At 43.9% G+C, this 24,306-nt stretch overlaps 1 protein-coding gene across 7 annotated transcripts in view; it reads left to right on the forward strand.

Moving 5' to 3' along the window:
- MBOAT1 (membrane bound O-acyltransferase domain containing 1) overlaps nucleotides 1-12,878 on the forward strand; it is a 60,479-nt gene extending 47,601 nt beyond the window's left edge. For all 7 annotated transcript variants that reach the window (XM_046924087.1, XM_015275862.4, NM_001389396.2 and 4 more), the window contains 5 exons: nucleotides 2,346-2,449; nucleotides 5,367-5,431; nucleotides 7,942-8,074; nucleotides 9,219-9,370; nucleotides 11,143-12,878. In XM_046924087.1, the coding sequence (XP_046780043.1) occupies nucleotides 2,346-2,449; nucleotides 5,367-5,431; nucleotides 7,942-8,074; nucleotides 9,219-9,370; nucleotides 11,143-11,275 (587 nt within the window). In that variant the 3' untranslated portion in view covers nucleotides 11,276-12,878. The remainder of the gene's footprint in view (nucleotides 1-2,345; nucleotides 2,450-5,366; nucleotides 5,432-7,941; nucleotides 8,075-9,218; nucleotides 9,371-11,142) is intronic.
- The last annotated feature ends 11,428 nt before the right edge of the window (nucleotides 12,879-24,306 follow it).

The following is a 24,306-nucleotide window of genomic DNA, read 5'->3' on the forward strand; positions in this document are numbered from 1 at the left end:
CCACTGTAAAAGAAGAGCAAGTCACCACCTCATGAGGCTGAATGTTTACAAGTCTGTGGGGCCAGATGACGTGCTTCCTAGGGTCCTGAAGGAACTGGCTGATGCAGTAGCCAAGCCACTCTCCATCATATTTGAAAATTTTTGTCTATCAAGTGAAGTCCCTGGTAACTGAAAAAAGGGAAACGTCACTTCCGTTTTTAAGAAAGTGAGAAAGGAAACCCAGGAAACTACAGGTTGGTGAACCTCACTTCTGTGCCTGGGAAGATCGTGTAACAGATCCTGCTGGTAGCTATGTTAAGCCACATACAAGATGAGGAGGTGACACAAGACAAACAGCACAGCCTCACCAAGGGTAGATAGTGCCTGACCAATCTGATGACCTTCTGTGATGAAGTAACAGCATTGGTGGACAAAGGAATGGCAACTGATTTTGTCTGCCTGGAGTTGTGCAAGGTCTTTGACACGGTCCCACACTACATCTTTATCTCTTAATAGGGGAAATATGGATTTGTAGGCTTGGCTATTCAAGGGAAAAATACTTGTTTGGATGGTTGCAGCCAGAGGGTTGTTGTTAATGGCTCTATGTCCAGGTGGAGGCAGGTCATGAGTGGTGTCCCCCAGGGGTCTGTCTTGGGACTGGTGCTCTTCAACATCTTTATCTATGACATAGATGATGGTTCGAGTGCGCCCTCACCAAGTCTGTGGACAACACAAATCTGAGCGGTGCAGTTGATACAACAGAAGAAATGGATGTCATTCGGAGGGACCTAGACACGCTTGAGAAGTGGGCCCAAATAAACCAAATGAAGTCTAGCAAGGTCAAGTGCATGGTGTTGCGCTTGGGTCAGGAGATCCCAGATACGTATACAGGCTGTTCTCAATGAGTTCTTTTATCAATCTTATGGAGAAGGTCTTGGGGGTTCTGGTGGATGAACAGCTGGACATGAGCCAGCAGCCTGGAAGGCCAACAGTATCCTGGGCTGCATTGAAAGAGGGGTGGCCAGCAGTGCAAGGTGGGTGATTGTCCCTCTTTGCTCTTCCTTTGTGAGGCCCCAGCTGGAGTACTGAATGCAGGCCTCGGGCCACCAGGAAAGGAAAGATGTGGAGCTGCTGGAGAAGGGCCACTGAAATGGTCAGTGGGCTGGAGCAAGGAAAGGGCTGGAAGAAAGGTTGAAGAACCTTATGAAGAAAGTTTGAAGGAGCTGGCATTGTTTAGCTTGGAGAAGAAAAAGCTCTGGGGAGACCTCATAGTGGCCTTTTTACATGGGTGAATAGTGATAGGACAAGGAAGAAGAAATCATAGAATCACTAAGGTTGGAAAAGACCTCCAAGATCATCTACTCCATTCATCCACCTATCAACAGTATTTTCCCACTAAACCATGTCTTGTAGTACGTATAAACATTTCTTGAACACCTCCATAGGTGGTGACTCAACCACCTCCATGAGCAGCCCCATCCAGTGCCTGACCACTCTTTCTGACAAGAAATTTTTCCTAATATCCTACCTGAACCTCCCCTGGTGCTACTTGAGGGCGTTTCCTCTAGTCCTTTCACTAGTTACATGGGAGAATAGGTCAACTCCCAGCTCACCACAACAATCTCCTTTCAGGTAGCTGCAGAAGGCAGTAAGGTCTCCCTTGAGTCTCCTCCAGACTAAATCCCAGTTCTGTCAGCCGCTCCTTGTAATTCTTGTGTTCCAGACCCCTCACCAGCTTGTAGGAAACGCTTTAGAGCCTCAGTGTCGTTTTTGGAATGAGAGGCTCCAAACTGAACAGTACTCGAGGTGCAGCCTCACCCACGTTGAGTACAGAGGGATGATCACCTCCCTGCTCCTGCTGGCAACAATATTACTGATACAAGCCAGGATGCCATTGGCTTTCTTAGCCACCTTGGCACACTGTTGGTGAGTGTTCAGCCAAGCTCTGACCAACACAAAGCTTTGGCTTTGTGTTTCTTTCTTTCACACAGTCTTCCAGCCACTCTGCTCCAAGCCTGTCACGTTGCTGGTGGCTGAAGTATGGGACCTGACACTTGACCTTGCTGAACTTCATCCCATTGGCCTCAGTCCGACTATCCAGCCTGTCCAGATCTCTGAGAAGGGCCTTCCTACCTTCAGGCAAATCAACACTTCCTCCTGACTTACTTAGTGTCATTTTCAAATTTACTGAGGGTGTACTCAATCGCCTTGTCCAAGTCATCCCTTTGCCAAGACAAACTTGTTTTCGAAAGAGAAGACACTAAGTCGTACAACGATGGCTTGAGTGTCTAGTGCCATATACAGCTGCAAGAAAACACTTCTCCTCCAGCAATCTGATTTGACCCATTTTGCTTTCGTATTTGCAGCAGATGCAGTCAACAATGCAGCTGGGTATGGATTCAGTGGAGTTGACGAAAGAGGTGCTTTCCGTTGGGACCTGTTGTCCAACTTAAATATCTGGAACATTGAGGTGAGTTAAAGGAGTAGCCTTATTGGCATGACTACAAATAAATAAGTATGATAGTGGGGAGATTGTTTGCTGGAATGAAGGTAAATCCATGCCACCAGGCTGCCTGTCTTTAATTTGGAGAGGTTTTGTATTTTATCTGTTGGGCAGATAAATAGCACCTGTCACACAGCCTTTGTAATGCTCTACATTCAGGTTGCATTTGTAAATAGTTTATAGAGGGCTAATAAATGATTAATCAGATGTTTAATAAATGAGCAGTCAATTACTGTAGATTGTGGCTGAGTTCAGTGGGTCAATAAATTGCTTGGAGCTATGATTCTTCACCATCTGCGGTGTATTCCATCCATCTACTTCAAGCAGTCTTCCCCTTTCATTACCCAGTTGAGATGAGTGGTAGTAGTGAGAGAGGCTGTCATCAGCAGAAAATGCACAAGCACATGGAAGAGCTGGGTTCCTGCGTGTGGCTGGAATGCCTCTTCCAAATAGAGACAAGCAGGGGTGGGAGCTGTAACAGATACAGGGAAACCTGAATGGAAACTGCCGAGGCCATGCTGAGCTTAGATTGCAGCTGATCTGGATCTCTATCCAACAAACCACATGCTTTCTCAAACATATATCACATTTTTCTTGTTACTGCAGCATGCTTTTAATGCCCATTAGTCTTTTGTAAACTATTTGTATTTTTCCTTTGATGTAGGAAATGGCCAGCATCATTATTTGTTTGCTCCAGAGAATATTCTCTGAATGCCAGGGGGATGTGAAAATGTTCACATCGGAGACTGTTTTTTTCTAAAAGGTGCTTTTCTTTAGAAATGGGAGGAACTTCCCCCTTGTAATTCTGTAGTTATGCTTTTAAAAGGAAAAGCAGATTAAAACAGTTTGATTGCTTTATGGCTGAGTGACCTGAGTGACCTGTGACTAAGCAAATGTGCTCTTCTCAAAAACGAAACAGTTCTTGTACTTCTTAGTTGAAAAATGTTGAAAAATGCCAAAGCTGGAACTTTTTCTCTTTCTCAAAATCATTCATTTATCTGTTTCTTTTTCTTTTTTTCTTTTTTCTTTTTTTTTTTACTGTAATCCTCTGTACACTTCTCTCCTTGAGTGGTGCAGAATACACATCCCGGAAATGCTTTATACTCCTCAATGTTGACAGCACCCTAAGTACCACTCTGAGATCTTGAATAAATGTCTAATTTGGTTTGGGGGCAGGTGACAATTTCCAGCTGGATGGGCTAGGGCAATTCATGTTGAAAGGAGGACAGTGAAATTCAGGCAATGCTCTTCAGTTAAGTTGAACAAAGTAAACAGGAACTTCTCTCTACCTGCTGAATTGTAGGCCCCATGGAAGTTTTTTCCTTTACACAAATAATAGGGCTTGAAGTGGAGAAATTATCTCCAGGATTGTAAAGCAGAGGAGTCATGCTAGCCTCAGAAGCCCTGCCAGGTGTGATGATCTACCGTGTCTTTCCAAATTTCCCAGTTTTATTTGAGAGAGCATCTGAGTCAGCAGAAAATAAAACATCCTCAGTTGGTTTGGTCACGTAATGAGAAGAGAGGCTACAGACGGCGTCGCTTCATGTAAGCCTTGAACAGTTTCTTTATATGCCAATGGCAGTTCTGGGAGTTATAGTTTAAGAGTGACTGTACAGTACATTTTAAGCAGGAATCACCACTTTTATGTGTAAAACTGCATGGGATTGGGAACTTGAGTGGTAAATATGACTACAAACTGACCTGATTTGTAGTAGACAGTTGAAGACAAGCATGCAGCAGGAGTTGTGAGGGCATTAAAATGTGACAAGTGCTTAAACGTGCTGGGAGGAATTTGAAGAAAACCTTGGCGTGCATACGTGTTATGGCAGCCAGTGACCGGTTTCTTTCTTGCTGGTGTAAGGGAAAGTTAAAGGCAGACAAAAGACAGTGTCAGTATTAGTTGGATGAGAAATTACATTTTTCTTGGCTTCTTTTGGTGCAGTAATGCAATTAAAATGTGGCAGTACTGCACTGGGAATTGCTAATCATTTTTAACTTTATCAACAGAGCGTGAAGTGCCAATCTTCAGGATTCTTGTGTGAAAGCACAAAAATATCTGAATATTTCCCCTCAGAAACCTTTGTCTTTATTCCTTCTTTATAGTGTTGCTTTGACTTCACCTGATAGGACAAAATGATGTGGTTGTACTGAATCACTGGAGACTAGTTATTTATCCCTACTTGATGAGGAGACCCTGGGGAGTTGCTGTCAGCAAGCATGGAGCAAGGGAGAAACTTGGAGTCAGGGAACTACCAGAGATGGGATTGGCCAGGGTTAGAGGAGCTGATGCTGGACAGGGTCCAGCAGTTTCCCCAGGTTAGGAGAAGCGATGCTGTGAGGAGGTACAAATAGTTCCCCCAGGACCCTGGAGTCCACTCCAGTTTCTCAAGCTGGATAGTAGATTGAAAGCTAGGTTCTAAATTTAGTGTTGTCATTACTCTGTCCACGTTTTTCCAATTTTCCTCCTTCTTCAAATAATAATGCATTTATTTTAGTTTTCATAACACTTTGTTTTAATGGCAGTCTAGAGAATTCCACACTGCGTAATGGGTAACAAAATCTCTCTTCCAGAAATGAAGCTGCTTATGAACTGTAGGGAAGGCCAAATTTTAAAAAGGAGAATGCTCTTCACATTACCCATCATTTGAAAAATAATCGAACATGTTTAATTTTACAAAACAAAGCAAATGCCAAGTGTTAGCAGCAATCAACCTAGATAATTCCATCCCAAAATATATTAGTGTAATGATGGATTATGGCACAATCCTCATGATAATCATCTAGTAGAAGGAATATTTTTCATGTCTATCATTTCTCTAATCTAAAATGCAAGTATTATTTTACAGGTTTCAATACTAACATTTCACGTGAACTTCTTTCTTAGACTGCAACAAGTTTTAAAATGTACATTGAAAACTGGAATATTCAGACAGCTGCCTGGCTAAAACGGTAAGTGTAATGGAAGAGTAATTTGCTTGGGTTTAGATGTCCTGAAAAAAACTGACAGTGAATCTCCATACATGTATAGTCTTTTGTTCTTTCTTTGTTCCCTCTGCCTGTAACAGTTAATGGAATGTAGTGGTATTTGGTGCTATAAAAGAAAGCCGTGAGGTGACCTTATTGTGGCTTTTCAGTTTCTAAATGGGAACTACAGGAAAGAAGGAGACAGATTCTGGAGCAGGATTTGTGGTGATGGAACAAGGGGAATCATAGAATCACAGAATGGCCTGGGTTGAAAAGGACCATAATGATCATCTAGTTTTAATCCTCCTGCTATGTGCAGGGCTGCCAACCACTAGACCAGGCTGCCCAGAGCCGTGTCCAGCCTGGCCTTGAATGCCTCCAGGGGTGGGACATCCACAACCTCTCTGGGCAACCCGTTCCAGTGCGTCACCACCCTCTGAGTGAAAAACCTCCTCCTAATATCCAAGCTAAACCTCCCCTGTCTCAGTTTAAAACCATTCCCCCTTGCTCTATCACTATCCACCCTCATAAACAGACATATGCCCTCCTGTTTATAAGCTCCCCTCAAGTACTGGAAGGCCACCATGAGATCTCTCTGGAGCCTTCTCTTTTCCAAGCTAAACAAGCCCAGTTCCCTCAACCTTTCCTCATAGGAGAGGTGCTCCAGCCCTCTGATCATCTTAATGGCCCTCCTCTGGACCCGTTCCAAGAGCTCCACATCTTTCTTGTGCTGGAAGCTCCAGGCCTGGATGCAGTACTCCAGATGGGGCGTCACAAGAGCTGAGTAGAGGGGGACAATCACCTCCCTTTCCCTGCTGGCCACCCCTTTTTTAATGCAGCCCAGGATATAGTTGGCCTTCCGGGCTGCAAGCGCACACTGCTGGCTCATGTCCAGCTTCTGTAGGACCCCCAAGTCCTTCTCCGCAGGGCTGCTCTCAAGGGGTTCTTATCTCAGTTTGTATAAGTACCTGTGATTGCCCCGGCCCAAGTGCAGAACCTTGTACTTGGCCTTGTTGAACCTCATTCGGTTCAACATAAGCTCATAAGCTCAGGGAGGGTAGATTTAAGTTAGAAAATCAGGTTAAGATTATAAGAAAAAAATCTTTTACAGTGAGGGTTGTGAGGCAGTGGAACAGGTTACTGAGTGTTGTGACTGACTCCCCATCCCTGGAGACTTTCGAGGCGAGGCTGGATAAGGCCCGGGGAATCTGATCTAGCTGTGGTGTCCCTGTTTGTTGCAGGGGAGTTGGACTAGATGACCTTCAGAGGTTCCTTCCAACTCTAAGGATTCTGTGATTCTATAAAGTTTTATTCCCGCAAATGTAAAATGTCCATTTTTTTATATATGAACAGAAAAGCCACAAATGAACTGTTCAGATCTTCCAAGACAAAAATAGCATTTTTCTGGCATCTTTTAGGTTGCTCTTTGCCTTCATTGTTCTTACTATACTATATTATGTTTCCATGCATGTCACTGTCAGAATCAAGCCTCTTTGGGTCACTGGGATCCAGTTCAATTAGAACTTGGAGAGAAGTCCAAATCTTCAGAGTGTAGTCCAGCTTGGAGTTATCACAAGATGCTTGCTACTGAGCCTCTGTTTAGGATATAGAAAAGATGTTTCTTATTTTAAATCTTGTCTGTTGCTCATGCAAATACTAGCATAAGCCTAGAATTTGTAGCTGGAACTATCTCCTGTTGCTTATTATGCTTTTTGGCATGATTTAAGCTCAGAGTACAGTCAGTTAATGTAGTGCCTGAAATGATGGCACAGATATGTTGTGGTTATCACTATTTTTGTTGTTAAATGTTATCTTACTATGTGCTAAGTTAATTTTACTATCTAAATTTCTTATAGTTCAAATGAAGTGGTAGGAAATGCATTATTTTGACTATTTTCTTTGGTACACAACATTTCATTTAAAACTCAGGTAGATACAAAGAAATGCTAGTGTATTCTTGAACTGGTATGATTCAGTTGCATCTTTGAAGATTTTGGGCTGCTAAAGTTAGCAGGAATCCCCTGCTTTACAATAGCCAAACACACTCCCTGTTGTTCCTAGCATCTCTCAGATGATAGTGCCTAAAAATACTTTTGTTTGCCAGGGAAGGGTGGGCTGATGATGTCTGTTTGTCCTTCTACTTGTTCTTGATTCACCATCAGAGTTTTGTAGAGAAGTGTGTAATTCCAGTATAGAGGTGTAATGGTGAATGAAAAATCTTGCCTGCTCTCTGCCATTTTAGTTATTTGATTGATATGAGTGCTGTAAGTATTTTTACAGGTGCTTCTTGGATACTCATTGCATAAAAGCATGCTAACTCTTTCTAGCTAACCTTCCAAATAAACGAAGAGAGAACAGCTCATGTCCTGGTCTTTATCTGAGGCAAGATGAGACATGTAAGAAAACAGTGAGATGTTAAAAACCGAGAAGGATTTGAAGTACAGTTTCCATTCTTCTGCTATATTCAGCCACTTCTTGTGTTTTCCTCCTCACAGTGTTTGTTATGACAGAGCTCCTTGGTATCCTACGGCTTTAACATTTGTCCTGTCGGCCCTGTGGCATGGTATCTATCCTGGATATTATTTTACGTTTCTCACTGGAATCCTTATCACACTTGCAGCCAGAGCAGTACGTACCTTTTGTTGTTCCCTTCCAAGACCCTTAGTAGATGCTCCCCAACGATCAACTGCAGGAATCACCCTGGCACATTCAAGCAGTTTGTCCCTGCTGTGAGCTCTCTATCGTGCCTTTGCAAGGGTTGATGTTCACTGCAACTTTGTTTTTTGTTAATGCTAATTACCAAGTATCCCAGCAGTTACAGTCAGCACTAATTCTGTGTGTGCTGTAATGCTGCCCTTGGCTATCAGAGAAAACATTGCATGAGTGCACAGTTAGAAGTTTGGTAGTGCTACTGGCTAGATGAATGCAGTCAAAATAGCTTGGCATTCAAGGTTACGCTTGAGTCCACACCTCTGCTAGTTCATGTCCTGTGTGTGTGCTGACTTATAATCAGCTCTGAGCACAGTCTTTCACAAGACACTGTGATGGGCTGAGCATTAGGCTAAGTTGGAGTGCTATCATGTTGATGCAGTAAGCTGGGCTCTGTTTATGGGCCTGATCTTTTGTAGAGCCACCAAAGGCCAAACAGATTTTGTGTCTCACTGATGATACATTTATCACTGGTGATCCTTCAGGCTGAACCAGCCACTAGGGCAGGGCTGGGAAGCACCACTCAGGTCAATTTGAAAGGTGCATTAAACTAGCAGTCAGTATTAGCCCCTCTGGCTAGAGCACCTTGCTGAGCATGCTATCTTAACATGTGCTTTGCCCCTCATTTATGAGGGTCCATTTCAAAGATAAGAAGCTAAACCAAAATCTGTGGAGAGCTGAGTACCCTTGGAGATACAAACACATACTTGTTCATTTGAAGTAACTGTTTCACAGTTGATAAGCAGTACTAAATCAAAAATGGGGGAGAGGAAAATCAAATCATAACAACTTTACTCCTCAAAGGTATTGTCCAGGATACATAACATGAGAGTCTTCTCTGGTGAGTATAACAGAAGAAAATGGGACACTCTTCTGTTTACCACAGATTGACTGCAGGATCTTAACATGTCAGTCAGTGCAATTCTGCCTGCTTTCCTACTCTCAGTGCTTTCCATGCTAATGTTCAGTGGAGAGTGCAATGCATACACTACAGTATGCTTTTGTGACTTTGCCTAAGAAATAAATTTATGCTATTTTCTGTTTATTTCTCCTTGACTTTCAGATAAGAAACAATTGCAGACATTATTTCCTGTCATCAGCGCCTCTCAAGATGGCCTATGATGTTGCTACCTGGGTTGTCACGCAGCTCGCGGTGTGCTATACTGTTGCACCCTTTGTGATGCTGGCTGTTGAGCCCACAATTAAGTTTTACAAGTAAGTTCACTCCTCCTCACTACAGTGCTCCAGACCAGCATGGGCAGGATATTTGATAATATAAGAAGTGATTTCTGCACTCCAATAGCTTAAAAAGCTATGAAGGCCAAGGCAGAGCTCTTCTTGCTTACTTCTCAGTCTTTCTGTGTTCTCACTTTATCTGACTTTTCACGTGCTCAGCTTCCTTTTTCAAAGCAATCAGGTCTCAACCACCTTTAGCAATGGCCAAGTCTCGAGAGGCTAAGAATAATGTGAGTTGGCAGTAGGAAGGGCTCAGTGAGATAATATCAAGTTTCCAGCTGCCAACTATGTGGGGCAGAAGAGGTGACTGATCAGCAGGAGATAAGGAGGGTGCATGACAGAGCATTAATTTTTTAAAGAATGAGACTAGACTGTATAGCTTTACTTTTCTTTGATTCTACAGTGAAATGTCAGAATAACAGTTTTTGTTAAGAAGAAAGAGAATTCATTCCCCTAGCATAAAAACAAAACTGATAGTCAAGGTAGCGGCTGTCAGTAAGTCTGTTTGAAAGGTTTCAGATTTTGACCTTTTCTATCCCTTTTTCATAAAACTTTTGACTTCAACGAACACTTAGAATATAAAAATTACTCCAAATCTTTGCTAGTTTTGCTAAAATGCTTCCCTGTGCACCATGTTAATGTTTATATTTTCTTGTTTCAAGGCAAAAGTAGTAAAGAGAATAAAAAATGGAGAAAAAAGACTAAAATACTAAACTCATTTATAAATTTGCCATATGCATGAAATTTGATCCCTTTCTGCTACAAAAAGCCATTCTGTGTAGTGAATATTAATGTGAAAGTACATTGCTAACCTTAAAACAACAGAAACAAATATATATAACTAACTTAGTACTGTGCCAATATCCAAAAAAAAATACTGAATACCCAAGTTTTGAATAAAGAAAATGGATCATCACGTTAGTATTTTTTTGCCCCAACGAATTTCAAAGTAATTAACACTTAAATACAAATTTTAGGCCATTTGACTAGGACATGAGTTTTTGGAGCTTTGCATATCCAACAGCAGTAGTAAGCACCTTGCGAGGATATTAACTACAGCAAAAAGAGTGAGACCACGCAAATATGTATCACCGTTGTTAAGAGCTGGACCATGCTGCTCCCAAACTGGCTCCTCTCCAAGCGGCCACAGCCTCATGTGGTTAATTTAAGTATCTTGTGCGTACGAAGTTATTTGAAATAAAAATATTTGATATTTACTAAGATATCAAAGAAAGGTATCTCTGAGTAGTTGCCCTCAAAAACAAGACCCTTCTGTAGCTGCCAATATCTTACCTTTCTCAGGTAAAAAGTGAATGTTTTGGTTTATTTCAGATCTCAGCATTTGAAATACTTTTTTTTTTTTCTTTCCCATTCAGTTGATTATTTTATTTTTAACTGGTACAATCTGATGCTCATGAAGGATTTATTTTCAGAACATAGCCCTGTATACTCTAACACTGAAACAGAGACAGAGTGAATCTAGGGTTGAATTATTGGGTTTATCTGAGCTGTCAGACTTTGGATTCTGGAGTTAGCTGATTGATTCCTTGCCTCATTAACATCTATGGCAACACTGTCATTGTTGCATAGACTGAGTGAGACTCAGGGTTTTATTTTGGTGCTTACTAGGTCATGTTCATGCATTCTGCGTTCATCCATTAGCACTAAATTCTACATGGGCTTAATGAGGTTGCTCAATTCATGTTACTACCAACAAACATATAATATTCTCTTTCTGTTTTTATTCCCAGGTCTATGTATTTTCACATGCACATTCTAAGCATCTTGGTTTTGCTTTTATTACCAATCAGACCTCAAACCCACTCTGTAAGAAAGCCTCAAAATCAGGCCAACCAGAACTCTGTTAAAAGCAAAGACAAATGATATCTCCAAAGGAAATTGCCAACACTGGGAAACGATCTGTCATAATGGAAACAAAGAAGAAGACGGGAGTGACGGGAGTTGAAGTACAAGTGGCATTTATATAGGTTATCTTAAAATCTTACTGGACAGGGCAGAAGAGAGCCTGAAAGACTGCATTTCAAATGACTCCAGTTAACAGAGATTTACAGGCTATGTTTACAGGCTCATGGGGCATTTTGATTTTTTATTAAGTATTTTTATGAAATGTTTTTATATATTTAAACTTTTTCACAAAGAGAGGCATTTTTGCGTTTTCACAGAAATATACAATTATTAATCAAGAATCTGGTGATTAAAGGGACAGGAAGCAGCAATCACAGAGTTAAATATGCTGCCTGATAGTTTGGTGCTGGGGATGGCTGACAGGAGGGCTTCTCATATCCTGGCTGAGTAGAGAGATGGCATGAGCCAAAAACTACAGAAAGGAGGAGCTCAGTGTGCTGATGCTGCCTTCTCCCTGCTTTCTGGGTTGGGCAAACCCCAGCACCAGGGCTGCAGCCTGAGCTCAATGACAAGGGTATTTCACATCCCTCCAAGTGGCACCTGCTGGCATGAGGGCAATTCCCTTGGGAATAGGTGTCTGGGAACACTGTCGTCTGTCTAGACCAATGTCTAAAATCAAATCAAAAGAGAAGACTAGCAAAAGAAAGGATACACACCCCGTAGAGTTGGGCTTCAGTAATGATGCAGCTGGTACTCGCTGCTACATCAACATTACTCTGCAGTTTTACAGTGATGCAGCACTTCCATTTCAGTGTGAAAATAACTGAGAAGCAATGCAAGTTTTGAATTTCGGAGCTCACAGTCATGAGTTACATCTGAAAAGGGTTTGTAATGGATCAGACTGTTCTACTCAAAAACCTTCTACCTTGTTGAGGGGTTACTTTCCAGCATGACAACACTAAAATGAGATCTAAACAGTAATTATCTTAGGAGTTGTAACTAATTCAGTACAAACTAAAGATTGTGATGGGTTATGAGCATCACAAGAGTCACAGCCAAGTCCTTGCGTGATCTCGGCAAGTGACTGAGCCTTTCAGTGCAGGTTTCCCTGCTTATCAATTCCCTAGCTTACAGACATGAGGTTTCATTTTTAAGGGTTTGTAGTGCTTTGGGATAACTTGCCGCAAAGTCTTTTTATTACTATTTGTTTCTTTTACCCACTTACCCAGGAAGAGCAGGCTGACAGGACACATCAAAACAAGCATAAACAAACAAACAAAACTTTTCCAGGAATATTTTTCTCAGGATTTTGTAGTAACAATTCCCATGTTTAACTATTGGTACTTTTTGATCATGTAACCAGCATGATTAAGAGAAGAATCTGCTGTTTACTGCACTCTGATATTCATGGCAGATTAAAATTTTGCAGAGTCCTAATGCATTGGGAGGAAACAAATCAGTGAAACCAGAACAAGGTTAAAAAGTGTTTGATTTTCTTTTCTCTGGTGGGAAGATTTTGTCCTGCGATCACCTCATGATTTAGAGATTTTATTCGCTAATTTATTTTGAAGGCAAGATGGTATTAAAAGACTGTTCTGAATAAACAGACTGCTTTGTGTCACTGCCTGGCATTATCAATGGAAGTCAAATGTGAAAATGGGTGAATGAGTCAGAGCCTTTTGAACTCCACGTGTCTGCTGGATTGGACAGGCAGATGTGTTTTAAGTCATGCTCCTGTTGAAACAGAGACAAGAACCCCTCCATGTATTTCCGTGGAAGCAGAACCTGTCCCTTAGTTTTGGCTGGTCCTCGTTTGTCTTTGTTGTACCTCTCTGAGTGGCGTTGTATGAGAGGCCAGGCCTTGCCAGTGTCACACCTTCTGCAGGATTTCATGTGAGTGGTAGTTGTTTAATGCCATCCACTTCTGTTGTAGGTTTCAGCTTCTACAATGCTAGGGAGCAAACTGTCCTTTCATCTCATTGTATTCTCGGTCTGCTGTTCTGCCTGAAAACAGTAGCCCTGGGCTTGAATAAACACCATTCATGGGAGTCTATATTATTATGTGAAATAAATTTGAAATGTTTTTCCCCAAAACATTGCATTGTAAGGAGACTAGCAAGTTGAACTAATCTCAATGCCAGAAAAAAAAAGAATCTAAAGTCTTTACTATGCTTTGTTACTGTAGACTGGGCAGCTTACATGTCAGCCTTGCGAAGCTAGTGCTGGATCTAGATTGCTGTAAAATATTCCCTTGAAAAAAAGGCATTCACTTTGGAGCTGCCTTTCTAAATCTATTGCGCTGAGTCTCCCTGTGCTTGTTATTTTCTCAGGGGGAGAAACTCCTGCTTTACAGAAAGACTGCAAACAGTCACCGCTAGCTGGGGGGACTCTTTGCTAGCAGGTGCTAGCACAAAGAGCCAAAGCAGAAATGCAGGTTATGAGTGCGTTCTGTTCAGAACTCGAGGCACTGGCCTGGCATTGCTCATCTACACTACTGGAGGGTGTGCTTCAGGTGCTGAAATACAAGATTATGTTATCAACGTGATTCTGGTTTCTAATCACTCTTTGGGTTCCTGGTGCTACAAAAAGCTGCAGAGCTGGGCTTCTACAGAGGCAAAAACAGTCCAGATGGTTTATGAGAGGGAAGTGTTGGACCATCTGATAGAAGTGAAAAGCATTGATTGTATTAGTTTAACAATGTTTCTATTTTAGGTACAGGAATATAAAATTTAGACGCGGCCTCCACACTCTTTGAACTGAAGGCAGATTGCAGCTACTATTTTTCAGCATATTTGGCAGCATTAAAACTGAACCAGAAACTGAGGTCCATTTGGGAGGGAGGCTTGAATGAAGAGTGAAACTGCCTTTCAGCTTAGCTCTGGGGCCATATTCGAAGAAGGAAGAACACAGAGATTTCCTTGGTGGGCTGGAAGCACAGACTGTTTTCCTTTACTGTCTTGTGAGCTGTCCCCCTCCCTGAGTACATTCCTGCATGTCCCCTTGGAGCATGCCAAGGAAAGGAGGCAGTGTAAATGTGGGTTATGAGGTAGGCAGATATTTTTTCTCCCTTTCTGGCTGTTCTGCATACGTAGCACATAGCTGGGATTTTTGCATTGCTTGAAATGAGGTAGGCGGGTTAGAAGGCCATAGATTTTTACTCTTTTGATAGGTATTTCTGTGAACCTGTACTTACTTCTCAAACTGTATATGTGAAAGCAGGCTCAGTAAACTAGATCCGGATCCTTTCTTGGAAATACAGTTTGAAATCTTGACCCCAAAGCAGTAAAATTCTCATCAGCGAGGTCGGTGACCATCATATAAATCCTTTATCTCCCTACCCCTGAAATGGGGATTTACTTGAGAAAAATATCCCATTGGTTGGTGGAGTAAAGAAAGCAAGTGAAAACAAACCATTGCTCTTAAAAAACGTGTTACAAGGAGTTCTTGTGTTTCTTGTATTGTGAACAGAAGACGAGCACGATTCCCTGCATCCTGGCCCAAGACAAGGTATCGTTCTCAGTTACATATTGAAAAATCAAATATGATTTGTTTGAGGGGCTGTTCTGTTTTTATGTCACTGAACTGATGTACTTCAGTTCCTGGGGCCTAGAAACGAAGTGGGAAGCCTTGCCACGTGCCTCAGCGTAAGAACAAATGAACAAGTGTGTGCTTCAAAAATAGAATCTTTTGCACTTTCTGCTGCTCCCTTTCTTCTTAGACATGACAGCAATGATATTCACAAAATGTCTGGATTTTCCACTGGGTGGAAACTGCAGCCCTCAGACTGCGTGCTGCTGTGGGATGGAGTGAATGCATACTGCATGGTTATGCTGACAGCTGGTGCCCTCTGCGGGTGGATGGGCTGAGAGAGAAGGTGCACCGGCTGCGGGCTCCACAAGTGTGCTCTGCTTAGGGCTGGTGGGAAACGAAAGGCCTAATTAGATGGGAAAAATAATACTACACGAGGGAGTGCTGCCTTATTGGTAGCAAATAGGTTTATATGCCTTAAAAGCTTGGGTTACACCCTCTTTCACGTGACTTATATAGTCTGTGGAAGGGAGCCACAGGATGGGGGTAAAACATTTCTGAGGCTGCCCTCAAGCCTCATTTACTGTCTGTTCACAGACTAACAGCCTAGAGGCTTTTCTGCTACAGTGTGTTTCCCTGCACATCAGGATCTGGAGCCGTGTCTCTTGCCTGGGAGGAATGGCAGCAGGTCTAGGAGCACTTCTGGGTGCAGATAACGTGGATATTTCCTAGTGAACTACTTCTCTTAACCATGTACAAGTCCCCTCGATTCCCTCCTGGTCCAGAAGACCATCCCTCTACCTGCCCTTTCTTCAGAAAGTGACCAGCGTGGGTTTACTTAAATGCAGGAAGTGGCTCACGGCTGCCCACGTCCTTGTTATGCGGTGCCAGGCCCCTCAGGGCTGTGCGATGAGATACAGTCCTACATGAAACAGCGGGCAGAAATAGTAGCAGAGATGGGACCGGAGGTTGTGACACAGGATGGGGAGCATCCCCTTCCTGCCCAGGGGATCTGCCTGGGGGATAGCACACAGCACCATGTGGGGCTTTCCCAGCTGCCTTCTATTTTTTGGGAGCGGTTTTGGTTGCAGACAGCCATGTGGTCCCTGTGGCCTGCTGTCAGCCTGCTTCCATTAGACTTCTTGACTGATGTTCAGTTTAATGAGCCTATGTACAGAGGGTCATTCAGTGTGGCAATTATACCTATAAATCCATTTGTGGCAGGGCTCAAATAACCTTTTGCACGCAGTTCTTCATGAAATGACTGTCTGATTAATTAACATTAATTTATCCACTGTATGGAACCAGATGCAGTCAGTATGAAGCCCTCCACTCTGATGTGTGGGCACAGTGTGAACTGGGAGGATTTGGGGACAGGAATGGCTCTGATGTTGTTTCAAGACTCTCTCAGATTTTTTCCCCCTCTATCTTCCTCTCTCTCTTTGGTCCCAGTTGATTAACATTCCAGGGCAGCATCATATAACAGGGGGCAAAATTCAATTAATTGAAAATGAAATATTTATAACCTTACTCTATGTGTCTATCAGAGAAGGGTACTTAATAGATCTTCTCATTAGCATGGACTGGTGACTCACTTCTCCGCTTTCACAGTCATTTGGAATTAAAATCCAATTAATCTAATGTCCCTGTGAATATTATTAAACTATTTGAAAAACTGCATAGAAGAGATATGAGGCAGGGGGTGAGGGGCTAAAAGAAGAAGAGGGAATATGTCTTGAGCTCATGAAGATTCATTTCTTCCTTGTTGAACACATAGTCTGGAAAGACAAATTTCATGTTTTCTGGAAAGTGGGGAGCTAATTCTTAGTACCAAAAGCCTGAGAATGGAGAAATAGCTCACTTCCTACTGTCACTGTGCAGAGCTTTGTCATCTCTCAACACGCAAAGAAATGTGCTTACCTCTTTTGGCCTTCCGGGTTGCTCTCAATTCTTGGCAACCAATGCTCCCCAGCACTCCCCTGATGCCATGGCCAGGACCTTACAAAGGGTATTTGGGCACCAGATAACCCTGGGGCCCATTCCCAGCTATTCAGCAATATACAGCTGCCCCAGGGCTGCAGGGCTGGTCCCGTGGCCAAAGACCCCATTGTGCAGGGGCTGAGAGTGCTACCAGAGCTCTACCAGGCTGCATGGTGCAGACGTAGCCTGGAGGACTGTTTAATTGTTAAATATCTCCATCTCTTCAGTGGATGGGGCACTGACCCAATTCTCACTGAGGAGGGATCTGAACCATGAATTTCACAGGCAAACTTTGAGCAGGAGGGAAATTTCTAAATTGAATATGCTTCTAATGGGAATGACTTGAGGCCAAAATCCTTTAATGACTCTAAGGAATTCAGAGTCGCTGCTGCAAGAGAGTGTAAGTCAGGAGATAAATATTCTGAGCTTCTGAATATTCTTCCGAGGAAGAATATTCTGGATATTCACGTACAAAATGTTTCTCTTTTACTTAAAAACAATAAACTGAAAGATCTACCCATACAACTTTGTTTTGCTTCTTTTTGTTTGCCCTGTGCTTTAGGTGGAAGTATCCAAGCTTCTTAGTTCACTCTGTGCCTTTTCAGGGAGCATGAAGCAAGAGTTTGAAGCCGTAATCCTCTTCACTCTGTAGAAACCACAGTACCTGGAACGTGGCAGCACCTCACACCCAATCCCGCGATGCTCTGATGGTGCGCCGAAATCTACTGCCACCACACACTGCTGCAGTATGGGCTCAGTAGTGTTTAATTCCTGCTTTTTCTTTTTTTTTCTGTCTGTATTTATTTATTGCCTCTGACTTGCCACGGAGGATTTAGGGAGGTGGCTGAATCTGAACTGCAGGCTGAAAATTTTATTATGTAAGGCTCTAATTGAGTTTGCTTTTGACATTCAAAGGGATTGACTGATCGTAGCAAAACTCTCGACTCCAATCAAATTAAGGGAAGACATGAGTTTTGTTCTCTATAAGTCTGCTTTCTCTGCAACTGGATGTTGCCTTCCATATGTCCTTATTCCAAGCCCATTCCCATCCTGGCCCAAGATAGATGTGGTGGCCTCTCTGGGTGCTCTCCCTCTACCCTGCTGTCTAATGTTTCTGGTCTCTGACCAAGCCCCAGTGGTCAAGGACAAGAGGGCCTGGCTGCCCCTTTCCCTGGCATCTCCACAGCAGGAAAATAGTGAGAAGGGCAACAAAATGTGCTTGTTCTGTGCCGAGAAGATTGTGCTCCCACTTTACTCTGCTACAAAATGACTGCTGCTGATGAAGGGCAGTGGAAAATCAAGTCCAGGGCCTTTTTTCAGTCTTCTGCAGTCGCCTGCACACTTCAGGCACTGTATTAATCGTAATTTCTTCCACATTGCTGCTCTGTCTGCAAGCTTCCTTTGAGCGGTGCTTTTTGTTCTGTTCTTTCCTCCAGCAGGCTCCAGCCTTTCTGGAAGCGGCTGCCGGAGCTCTTTCCCAGGGCGCGGGCATGCCAGCCAGCGCATCAATCCACTTTTGTTTCCATTATGCCAGCTTCCTGCAAAGCTTCAAATTAATTTTAATGCCTCCCTCAATTTCAAGGCCTATAAAAAGATCTCAGCTCTGCCTACCTTGGTGAGCTGGGACCTGTTCAGGAATCCGGAGGATGCTGGCATGGTGGTGCTGGGGGTATCCGTTTCCTCTTCCTGTATCCAGACAATTCCTGGCACCATCTAGTGGGAAACATCCGGACCCTTCCTGGCAGCCGTGATGGAGGATAGTGTATATGCACCCTGCCCTCGCTGTGCTGAGTCAGGGAGTCCCAGCAGGGCAGTCCCGAGCCCTGTGCCCACTGCTGGCTCTGAATTAGCTGGCTCTGCAATTACCCAGTGCAGCCTGACATCTTACCCTGTGGAAATGGTAACCCCTTTTTGCACTTGGTGGTATTGACACCTCTAAGCTCTCTGTGAAGCATCTTCCACAATCTTATGTTTCTGGTGAAAGAAGATGCACACGGCAGAGCAGCCTAGAAAGCGTTTGCCTTGCTGGCAGCAGGTTGGTTGCCAGGTCTGTGGTTCCAAGGGATGCTGTCCCGCTTTCTAGGAGATGCCCCACAGCTGTCCCTATGTATCTGGTTCTAATATGTGTTCATATTAGCAGAGGGCCTGCCACTGGAGGCAGTCAGAGGGTTTTGCCAGAGCATTGATACTGGGGGAGAGATAGGAGGAGGGACTCTTGTCTTTTCCCTGCTCCCAGACACCTTCCTAAGTTCAGGTGTTTTCAATGAAAGGGGAGAGACTTTCAAAAACTTTCTATCCACAGCAATGAAGGAACAGCCAGATTCCCTGCTGAAGCTGGTTTGGCATAGGCACTGCCTGCTGCACCAGGAGGCTTTCCTCAGTCCATTGCTGAAGGCACTCCTCTGCTGCTGCCCACCTGCACACCCTCTGCTCTGGAGCCTTCACTCAGGTGGGACTGAGGGGCTGTGACAGAACTGACTTTTCTGCTGTTGTTTCTCTTCCCAGCATCAGGGCTGAAACTGAAAATACCTTTTCCAGCCCCGCTATTATTACCCATAGGGACAGCACCTTTAGCGTGTGCTATTCATTGCTGTAATAGCTGCACCTGTGTACAGAACACACGCTGGAACAGTGGCAGCTGTTGGCTGTAATTGCAAAACATTATTTTCTGTATCTCCCTGAAATCTTTCTTTTCTTCTTGTTCTTGCTGCATAGGTCCATTTATAAAGACCGCAGAACTCTTTCTTCCTGCAAGGCTCCATCCTCCTATTACATCTCGTTCTGAATGCCAGGTTCTTTGGAGCCCACGTGCCGGCTTACATGCATCCCACAGCATCCAGAGATGGTAGGGTTGGGTGAAGGAGACCAGTGAGGGGCTGAAATGTGCCCGGCATTGCTGCTGCCCCAAGCAGGGCTGGCATGGGGGCTCATGGGTTTCGTTCATTTGTTCCTTGAATCTTCTGAACAGACCGCCCAGAGAAGCTGTGGATGTCCCATCCCTGGAAACAGTGAAGACCAGGTTGGATGATGTGAGCCTGGGCAGCCTGATCTGGTGGGTGGCAACCCTGCCCACGGTAGGGGTTTGGATGGGCTTTAAGATCCCTCCAACCCAAACCATTCTGTGATTCTATGAGTTGGGGGAACCCAGCTGGGGATACCCAGAACACAGTGGACAACTCTTTAGAATGCTGAAAATATACAGAGTGCTTTACAAAGAAAAATAGTTCATTTGTTTTTCAGTCCTTCTGGGCTAGGGCACTGCATTCAGCTCCCTGGAAGGCAAGCAGCTAGGAAGTGTCTCAGGTTGTACCTTATAAATCAAGGACGTAGCAAGGAATGTGAAATGTATATCGATGCTGGCTGCTCTCCCGCCTCCTGCTGTAATGATTTCCTCTCTACCGGCAACAGACACAAGTATTATGTAAATTACACACAAACACAGACAGGAGAACAGCTTTTCGCAGGGCTCTTGCTTTCCTGCTCCAGCACTCCATGGGGTGGCAGAGCAGGGCCTCCCCACATCTGGAGCAGCTGCTGTCGGACCACCATGAACTGCAGTGCTGAGGAGTGGGGCAGCGGCGGGGTAGGAAATACCCAGGAATCTGCGGTCGCTCCGAAGAAGGCTGCTGTCATTAAATTAAAAGCATACAACAATCCCCACTAAGTGCTCAAACACGGAATGAGATGTCAGCGAGTGACCAGGTCTGGTGCGTGTAGAAAACTCGAGCAATTCCTAGGCTGCGTTGCCTTTGGGATTGCGCTAGCTCGGCAAAACCCTACTCCCTCCGCCAAAAAATAAAAAAATAATTAAAAAAAGAGAAGCAAACCAAACCCGAAGCGAACCCATAAGACCCGCACAGCGGCTCCCGGCAGCGGAGCGGGGGCACCGCCGGGACACCGCGGGTGGGACCGCGTAGAGCCGCGGGGACGGGCGGGGCGGGGATGCCGGCGAGCACCGCGCCCGGCCCGGCCCGGCAGGTGGCAGTGCTACCCCAAGAATTTGGGAGAGCGCCGCTTCTCTTAAAAAAAAATATAGCGGCCCTAGAAAACAGCAATTGTTTTTGCAGATGCTGTTGGAAAAGCAAACAAAAATGAGGGCAGAGCTCTGGAACCCCCCCGCCCCCCCCCCCCCCCTTTTGTTTTTGTTTTTGTTTTTGTTTTAGATTTCCTCTTGGTGCCTAAAGGTAAAAATGAACAGAGCTGCTGCTCTCCGGCAGGTTAGATGCAAGAGGGCATGGATATATTTCCAGCATCACCAACACTAATACTGTGCTGTGATCACTGCATGTTGCAGAGGGTGGGGAGGGGGTGCTGATTGCTGAAACGCTGCAGCTTGTGCACAGGATTTAGTTCTCACTGATTCAAGGCCCAGGCATTGATTTCTCCTCCAGCCCCGAAAACAGGTGATGTGGCTTTTTGTAAAACCTTACATTGTGGTTTTTTTTTCCCCCTTTCCTTTTACATCACTGTTTTTTATCTTCTGTTTCCATAGGATGACGGCCTCCTCATGGCCTGTCCTTTGTCAGTGCCCCAAAGGTTATAGAAGAAGGAGTATAGTGGAGGCATCTGAATGTGCCACAAAAAAAAAAAAAAAAAAAAAAAAAAAAAAAAAAAAAAAGCCACACAGGAAGAACTCTCCAGATAAGGACGGTCTGAGTGCTGCATACAATCCCTGCCTGAATGCTACCACTACACGGGAGTCACTGTAATGCAGCTGAAAAATGTTAGCGTATTGAAGTTGCTTTTCAGGGGTAGTTTCTACAGAAATTTCTTGGATTCAAACTCATTTCTGAGCTACACGTGCACGTGAAGGCTGTTCTGCATGTGCAGGTGAGGTACTGATGACACAGGGTAGTGACATGGTGTGATGAGTGCTCTGTAACACTGCACACCTGTGAGTACCTGCATTTGTGGCTGCGTTTCTTGGGTCCTTTTTGAGCAGCACTCAGAGTCTGCTCTGGAAATTCTCCTGAATTTCCACAGGGTGAGCAGCCTCCCCTCCCAGTGCAGTGTGTGCCAGGCTGAGGCTGGGATGCGGGGCACAGCAACGACATTCCCACCTCATCCCGCTCCTCCCTGCTCCTCTCGGCCTGCCTTCCTTGTCTGCTCTGAAATCATTGCTTTTTAAACCACTGGGACAATGCTGAGAAACCTTTGTGGTGAGGAGCGGCTTCATTTGGAATTCAAAAAACTTGTATGCCGAGTCTTTCAACTCTCTCCTATTTCTGCTCACCTTTTTCTTTATGCTGGGTTAGGCGGGAGCTATAGCAGAGAACTCAAATTCCCTTGAACTTTTTAAAAGAGAAACAGATTTAATCATTAATTATGAGACAGAGCAAAGTGTTGGGTACAAGCTGGTTCTACAGTGCCCATTTTGCTTAGCAGCTTTTGTGCACAGAGAGCTGGGGATTGCTGTCAGGGAGCACGAGCCGGCAGCCACAACAACAGTTTGCTAAGTCAGAAGGATTTTGCTGGGTGACAGCACACTGGGACACTGTTTCCTTTGTCTGTTTCATGCCTCCGGATTTTTCTGCTGAGCCCGGGCTGAAGCCAGAGCAATGCTGCCCGCCTCGCGCTGCAGGAAATCACAGCACTGAGCTGTCCCCAACGCACCAGGTTGGGGATGTGCCCACACTACCTGCTGCCCACCCCTGCCCCTGTACGCCTTCTCCCTCAGTGAAAGAGTTTTGTTGGATGGGGGAAGCAGCGACAAGATTTGCTTGGTTTATGTGCACTGATCCAAATTTCCAACTGTAGTGATAAAATATTATAGAGGCAATGTTTAACATCCCCATCTGTAGAAAGATGAGGAATGAGAACTGACCTCGGTCCCCGCCCTCAGGGAAGGATACTCTCCAAAGTGCTGTGCTCTGGTATCTCCCACGGAGATCTGGCCACAGAAATTTCAGAGAGGAAATCTTAAAAAGATGGATGAAGCATACAGAGATCGATCACAACGCGGGAGTTTTTACCTCCACGTTGTTGGCTAAAGCCAGCAGAGGACTGCTTACACAGCCGTTACCATCTGCTGGTTGTAAAGCGATTTGGTGGTTTCCAGTTCTGTTTCTATGGGACGAGTTTCCATAAAACAAGAAAACACCAGCGAAACAGGCACTCTTGTTAATCGTTAGAGAGGCCAGGGACTGAACAGATGATGGAAACTGAATTTCTTTCTCATCTTGCCCTTGTCAACACAACATGAAAAATAGAGCAGGCCTCCAATAGGGAAAACAGTTTCATCAAATTTTGTACTTTCAAAGTTATTTTCGTTGCACACGGACCAGAATGGACTTCTTTATTTCTTGTGAAATAGGCCACAGCTTACTTTAATGCAATTTGTTAGCAAAATTATTCTTGAGATATTTAATGCACTGAAAGTCATTTTTTAGAGAGCAAAACCACTCATTAGTAACTTCAGTGCTAATTTTATTATAAATTAGGACTTTTTTTTTTTTTTGATGGAAGGAAAATGTTGAAAAGTGGATCCTTTTTTTTTTCAACCAAAATATATGTAATGCAAAAAATCTCTATTCTCTTTCTCCTGAGTGAAAAATGTATCCCAGGCGTCCTCCATAATCATTCAATGCCAAGTTTGGATCTTCTGCTACAAGATATGGTTTAGTAGCTTGTGGTAGTAATGGTGATAGGAGAACAGTTGTACTGGCTAATCTTGTAGGTCCTTCCCAAACTTGTGATTCTATGATTCTAAACTATGGTTGTTTTTTTTCTTTTCTTTTCTTTTCTTTTCTTTTCTTTTCTTTTCTTTTCTTTTCTTTTCTTTTCTTTTCTTTTCTTTTCTTTTCTTTTCTTTTCTTTTCTTTTCTTTTCTTTTCTTTTCTTTTCTTTTCTTTTCTTTTCTTTTCTTTTCTTTTCTTCTCTCTTCTCTTCTCTTCTCTTCTCTTCTCTTCTCTTCTCTTCTCTTCTCTTCTCTTCTCTTCTCTTCTCTTCTCTTCTCTTCTCTTCTCTTCTCTTCTCTTCTCTTCTCTTCTCTTCTCCTCTCCTCTCTTCTCCTCTCCTCTCCTCTCCTCTCCTCTCCTCTCCTCTCCTCTCCTCTCCTCTCCTCTCCTCTCCTCTCCTCTCCTCTCCTCTCCTCTCCTCTCCTCTCCTCTCCTCTCCTCTCCTCTCCTCTTTTCTTTTTCTCTTTTCTTCTCTTTTCTTCTCTTCTTCTCTTTTTTTTTTGTATGTAATAATTAGAAGTGACACTGGAAATCAAATCTGCTGCTGACACTCATTTGAACATCCTGCAGTTGGCTGTCTTTGAACATATTCCAAGATTTTGAAGTGCTTGCACCTTTTTTTTTTTTATTTGTGTGCGTGTGTGTTGCATCAACACCAGCAGCCTTGAGCCAAGATGAGGGTCCTGTTGTGAGTGCTGTTGCACAAGCACTTTGCAAGAGCCAGCTACTGCTCCAAAGAACTTCTAATCTCCATAATCATAGAATCATAGAATGGCCTGTGTTGAAAAGGACTACAATGATCATCGAGTTTCAACCCCCCTGCTATGTGCAGGGTCGCCAACCACTAGACCAGGCTGCCCAGAG

Source organism: Gallus gallus, chromosome 2, assembly GCF_016699485.2.
Source record: "Gallus gallus isolate bGalGal1 chromosome 2, bGalGal1.mat.broiler.GRCg7b, whole genome shotgun sequence".
NCBI classification, from domain to species: domain Eukaryota; kingdom Metazoa; phylum Chordata; class Aves; order Galliformes; family Phasianidae; genus Gallus; species Gallus gallus.